Here is a 6,809-nt window from a genome sequence, read left to right on the forward strand (position 1 = left end):
CATTTATAACATCCATCTGGAAAAGAGATCATTGCTTAACGAGGGCAACAACAATAATACTACGGATAGAAGTAAGGCGTGCAATAGGAGCAAAGTCTCTTCATAGTCAACTTCGTATTTTTAAGTAAAACCTGTCGCCACTAGCCACTAGCTAAGCTTTGTAATAGTCCACAGTGCCAATTGCCTTTGTTTTAATCTTATATAGCTATCAATGGGTGTTAAAGGAATTTCCTTTTCACAAGAGCAGCAAACTTCTTTTTCACCCGCACTAGGAAATTAAAATATTGCGCCCTCTTGTTCCCATTATGGCCAAAACTTGATAATATAAAACTTAATTGCTCATCAAGTTTGCTTCCATAAATCAATCTTTCCTAATTCGGCATTCCCATGTGCAAATCTCGGCCATTGAGGCTATCAAAGGGCCCGGCCAAGATTACATTGTCACGGGCTGAGTCCGAAAATATAATTAAATCCAGTCCAATTAAAATGCAATTCATGTGGTTTAGCACCATGGTTATTAGCTCCACATGGAGGGAATCCGTTATTGTGTTCGTTAGAGAATCCATTTCTTATTCCTTTATTAAGATGCTTAAGAGGTCTTGTATGGAAAAAAAACTCCAACTTAGACAAAGTCCTCATCAGCCAAGAAAGCTTTCTTTATCTTTATGGATAATAAACTCATTTTCAAATATAGTTGGGAGACTTTACCTAATTAATGGTTAAAAAATGGAAAGATCGGAACATGGGAATGGATTTGATACCAATATGGACTACCCATTTCAATTATTGTGCTTTCTGAAATTGCATACCTACACAAGGGTTCAAGTTTCGATCGATATTTTTGGAGTTGATCACCCTCTTGGAAATGAAGGTTTGAAGTGGTCTATAATTTACTGAGTACTCGATATAACTCATGCATTCGTGTACAAACCAGTGCAGACGAAGTAACACTAATATCTCTGGTAGTCGGTTTATTTTCATCAGCCGGTTACAACTATTTCAATTTAAAATATGCCTATGTTATGTGATGCTTATTGTGCGCAATTATTGTGCGTGTAAAATCTAAAATGTGCCTATGCTGTGTAATGCTTGACCATTTTGTTGGGAATTTCCTAGACAGGAACAATGAACAATAGTACCATTTTGGGAGAGAATTCTAAGACTTTTGATTCTCTTTATTCTATGACATATCAGTATGAAAATCCTTGTTATCTTGAGAAAATTATATTTTTATCATGGAAACAAAATAGCGATAGCAACGAGTAAATTCAATCATTTTTACATAAGGTAAAGCCAAGAATAACGAGAAAGATCATCCACAATGATTACAAAATAATGAGAGCCTCCCATAGTGGGTCAGGAGATGGTCCCCATATATAATATTGAATGAGATCAAAAGGAGCATGAGAGATGGACTCGCTAAGATAAAATGGCAAAGCATGAAGTTTTCCCTACTAACAAGACAAACAATCAAAATATCTATTTTCGAACGAACATAAATGACCACTTGAAATCAGATATCTTAATTTAAAGGATGAGTCATGACCTAACCGAGAATGCCAAATTTTAAATGACACTGTGGAAGCACAGCTGGCAAACGAATTGGGAATATTCAAGGAAACGAGCTCAAATAGAGGTGTCCCACTCTACAGTGTGTCTTAATAGTTTGTCTTGTTCATGGATCATGCACATAGCTACCATGAGAAGAGAAGCGAACATCAAAATCAAATCCACACAATTGTCCTTTTGTAGTAAAATTGAGGGATTATTTGGGAACCATAAAGGTGTTAGGCAAGGATAATGTGGATGTTGAAATATTTCTCGTATAGCCGACTCTCATTGGGAATAATTAGCTGTATGAATAGTAGGGGCATGTGGATTGAATGATTTTGATTATAACAAATTGGAATTTGAAGTCATATGATTACAATAGGCATAGTGAAAAATCACGAATGAGAGTCATCTAAATTGACATACACAACAAAAGGAACAGAGGAGCTAGAAAAACTAGATTCTAGAAGAATGGAATGAAGATCCTCTAATGCTATTGGAAAAAGCCTTTATGATAGCAGTAGTGGTAGATGAACTTACATTTGGACCGCGGTTTCAAGGTCAATTATATGTCCCTATAAGTTGTTTAGGTCGTAGTCGATGGCAATTGGGCATTGAAACTTCTAATTCATCCATAATATCCACTTTACCAGTATCAACACAGCAGATTGGACAAGAAATGTGTAGACACCAATACTTGGAGAGCAGATGAGGAGAAAATATGGTAAAAAATGGACCTAGCACTTCGAAATACCTTGGGAACCAATATGAGATTGCCAAGGACTTACCGAAAAGTCCCAGATCGGTCAGAAAAGTGCCTTAGAACCGGTCGGACTGACTTGACTGAACCGGTCAACTGGCAACACCTGAAGTCAGCACCGGTCAACGGTCGGTCAAATGTGATTGGTACTAGCCAACAATCTACTGTTTTCGTAACCGAAGAGATCTCCTAATCACCAATATGAAAAGAATTTGGGACCTGGAGACGGAAGAAACCATTACTGTCCATCAGCTCTTAGATTGGATGGATAAATTAACAAATCAATTGACAGATGTTTACCTAGTCCTAAAATTTTTAATTTTACCATGTTTTTTCTAACCTTTTTTGTGAAATTTTAATGATCATTCCGGCTAATTTTTCGTCTGATAATGCTGATGAGGCAGTCCAGTTATCGCCAGTCGTGTCATGTAGGATGGGCCGTCCTATGTGGTACGATCGGGGTCTCAGTTACCGGCAATAGGTTTCTATAATTTTTTGAACTTTCTGAATTTGTTTTACTCTTTTTTTTTTTCCTTTGGACCTCATCTCCTTCATCTCGTTGTTTTCCCTGGACCTCATCTTCTTCGTCCTCATTTCTGGAATTTCTGACCTGATTATTTTTTTCCCCCCTCTGGATGTGCTCGTTGCCTTGCCTCTGGACCTCAACCTCCGCTGCAGCATGGACCTCGAGCCGCCAGATCTCGATCTCGAGCTCCATACCACAACATAGCTCGAGCCTTCCAGATCAGGGGGCTTGCGCTCGGCGCTTCGCCGGAGCTCAAGGTTGGCCCTTTGTGAAGGACGAGAATGGCAGCCCGAGAAGAACCGAAGGGATTTTTAGCTCTTTCAGCTAAGACAACCTGACGGCCTTGGGCATTTTCTGGGTCTCTCCTTCTTAAAAATGAAGGTCCAAGCAATTGCTGGCCGGAAGCTTCCCTGCAGTTTTCGTGCTGTTATCATCCAGCCAAGGATGCAGATTGGCGTCAACGCATTATACATCCAACCAAAGATGACGAATAATAAAGAAAAAGAATAAAAAACAAAAAGATTCATAAAATTACTCAAAACCACCTGGTTTTGAAAAGTTTTGTCCACATCAGATCGCCGGCGTGACACGTAAGATGGCTAGCAATGACTGGACTGCAATTTCACCAATTTCAGGCAAAAATTGGCTGAGATGACCACATTAAAAATTTTGACGAAAATGTTTGAAGTTACCTTGGCAAAATCAAAAGTTTAGAATTACATTGACTGTATGATATGTTTGGGATTGATTTGATAATTTTTCCAAAATTGGACGGATTAAGCTGAGAAATTTTCGATGAATGGGGAAAAAAAGCAAGTCAAGCTTGTCCTTACAAGCTTAAAAATATGGACATCGACCACTTTTTTTGTTTAGTTAAATTTGCATATTCGGATGCATAAATTGTAGCTCACAAAAATCATCTTTAAAAGACACTAAAGAAGGGCATAGTTATAGCACTTCTTTCATTCTCAATTTGCAATAATTACAATTCAAAACGTTTGATCAAGATTTGTGACCTTTATTTGATGATGACATATGGAATTTGTACACTCCTAATTGTCATCGAGTACATAATACGTGACTTTCGTTTTAATCTATCCTCCTTAGGAGCAGCCATTCGAACCAAAACCTAGCTTTCTTCCAGCAACGTCGTACACAACTTCAAACGTAGTCTGCTGCACATTACCATAAATGCCCAGATGACTATCAGCACCATTCGCTGCAAACGCTAGGCAAACTTGTGAGGCCTTCGCGAAGAAGAATATCCCGTTAGGGTCCAAATCAACGTCGACTCCCCCAGCGAAAGAGAAAGTTATCGATGGGAGCGTGACCGTGCTCTCTTTGCTGAAGTCGTAGCAAGTATCGAGAATGGAAAGCGCCGGCGCCATCCTGTAATTCGCCATTGCTTTCCTAAATGTGGTTCTCAAGGCACTATAAGCTGTCGGAGGCAACCGGGTAATGACAGTTCCTGAGTCGATGATGGCGCCTCCACTTGAAAAAACCGTCGATGGTATCGATAGACGATTTCCTCCTACACTGATTGCTACGATACTTATTCCGTAGAACCCTGAGCCTTGTGGGACCGTTGATAATGGCGTGAAGCTAACCGAGCTCGATGCTTCCCCGTCTTTGCCAAAAGTCAAGTGTCCAATGGAGCTAGAGGAAGAGGGCAAGCAGTAGGAGAAATACTTGCCATATTTGGCCGCGGTTTGTTCCACGATGGAGATCTTGTCATCCGAGAGCCCGATCAACCCTGAGGCTCTGCCAAAGAGGCCATGGTTGTTCTCGCTGCAGCCGAATTCAAAATTGTCAACAATATCCGTCTGTGATATTGTCAACTTCTCGGTCGCGAAGAAGCCAACCGAAGATGATTGGTCGCCGTATTGGATGGAATATAGACATGTCGATCCAGAGCATCCCGAATCTCCTAAAGATGCAAGAGCAAAACACATTGCTTGCATTAGCTCTAGTTATTCTTGTGATGGTTTCTAACTTTTAGAAACAAGATTCCTCATCTATGCTTGAAGAACATCCTAGTAAGGCATCATAAATGTCTGAAATGTGGTTGATCATTACCGATTGAACCAACAAGTTGAGAGCATGCTGTCGAGGTGCACGAGATATTCCCATAGGACGATGATTGAGACGGGTCAAAGATCGGGTCAGACTGAGTGTAGCAAGATCCCTCGCATGGCTCACACTGGGTCCACGTGAGGGGGCTGCCGGTGTCGAAGATGAGAGTGAGGTCCTTTTTCGGAGTGCCGAGGCCGATGGTAACTATGTAATTGCCGGTGCCCACGGTGATGCCGGACTTTGCTGGAAGACTGGTCGCCGCCGAAGCTTTCAGGCCATTGCTGCCGTTGGAGGATCGGGACTGAATCCACTTGACCCTTGACTCATCTTGGAGCAGGGTTTTAGTGTGATTTAGAGGGTTGTGGCCTTGAACAAGGTGAGAGCATGGGCCATGCTTGTGAATTACTTCCAAGGTCGACTTCCGGTTGCCAGCTAAAAAGCATGTCATGTAAGAGTAAGAGATTAGGTGAAACAAAACAAAAGCATTTTTCTATTTTTCCATTCAACAAAGACTTTGGGTTTGGTTTGGTCAACTCTTAAAATCATTGGTTTGACCCGTGGAATAAAAAGTTAAATTTTCGTTCAATTGTTCTCTCAATTTCTATCAATTTTGAACGGGACAAATCAATATGATATGATCATCATCGTTCGTACGACCAAGTCCCTCCACAAAATGCAACTTGAACTATCCGGCGCGAGCTAATTCAAAAGAGACGGATCACCTGCCTATATGCCTTCTTCTAATTACCCTCTTTCATCTTAATTTCGTCATTAATACAATCATATAAAAAGCATGAAGAAGAATCCATGGTAACTCACAGGTGCAAGGCTTGAGTTCCTATGACTAAGTGGAGAGCAGTATACTTTCCCTCTGAACAATGGTTCAAGTTCGATTATTCACGGCCCCAAATCCAACCAATCTCACTCAAGTTCGATTCCGTTCAGGATCCGGGAAAATCACTTTTTCCACTGGACATAAGTGCGCTACACGTCCATATACAACCTGATTATCGAACGACGAATAATCCCGTGGTGATAAGCGACTATCCTTGGCGATTTTCGATTTCATATAGTGAGAGAGAGAGACACCCACCTTTGGTATTGGAAGGTGAGCAAGAAGGAGAAGGCGATAGAGAGCTAGCTGATACAGTGTGGCTTGCAATCTTCCCTTCTACTCCATAACTATAACCTTCGTGCATGAAGCAGATCATGAGGACATGGAGATAGAGCAAGACAAGAGCCCTGCCAGACACACAGAAAGATGAGCCCTCCATCAATCTGAAAGAGAAAGGAAGAACAAAAAAAGTGAATTGCTTCTCCAAATTTTTGTCAATAATGCTCTCTCGTTCAGCCTTTTTATACAGGATTCCTTCGGGCGGCAATCATGCTCAAGATTATAAAGCCGTACACATCATCCTTCATTAAAGTTAATTACTTTATTCCGTCAATTCGGTTATGTTTTGTTTAATTCTAATTAGTGACTGAAGGGACAAGCCACCATCCTCCACTCGACTTTGCTTTTTGTTGATAAACAACAACTATTGAGCATGAGAGCCAGTCCAATTTCCGAAGAGATAAACTAGGTTATATGTCAACCAAGTGGGACAGATCCCAACCATACTTCCAATTGGTGGGTCCTTAATAACTCGTATGCAAATTTAGCCGAAATTAGATATTGATGATGTCCATGTAATCTACTAATTAGAGAGATGGTTCAAGCAAGTTTTCCCGACTAGGGTCATAGGAGAATGTGGCTCAAAAGAAAATAAAAAGATAAGAACTATGGACTCCATTCGTGTATTTTGATGCTTTTCTGTGCTACTCGAACTAAAGAGGAAATTCGACCGGATGGAAACACGTCCTATGATGCTTATGGCGCAGAACGTTGAGCACATTAAT

The 6,809-nt window shown here is 40.7% G+C and overlaps 1 protein-coding gene across 1 annotated transcript; it reads right to left on the minus strand.

Moving 5' to 3' along the window:
- Window positions 1-3,925: 3,925 nt before the first annotated feature.
- Window positions 3,926-6,209, minus strand: LOC115750652 (aspartyl protease family protein At5g10770-like). The gene is made up of 3 exons (XM_030688151.2): window positions 6,004-6,209; window positions 4,923-5,342; window positions 3,926-4,761 (listed from the first exon to the last, which is right to left on the minus strand). Exons 1-3 carry the CDS (start codon window positions 6,182-6,184, stop codon window positions 3,941-3,943), a joined length of 1,422 nt encoding a protein of 473 aa, XP_030544011.1. The 5' UTR covers window positions 6,185-6,209; the 3' UTR covers window positions 3,926-3,940.
- Between the last annotated feature and the right edge of the window lie 600 nt (window positions 6,210-6,809).

This window comes from Rhodamnia argentea, chromosome 5 (assembly GCF_020921035.1).
Source record: "Rhodamnia argentea isolate NSW1041297 chromosome 5, ASM2092103v1, whole genome shotgun sequence".
Classification (NCBI taxonomy): Eukaryota; Viridiplantae; Streptophyta; class Magnoliopsida; order Myrtales; family Myrtaceae; genus Rhodamnia; species Rhodamnia argentea.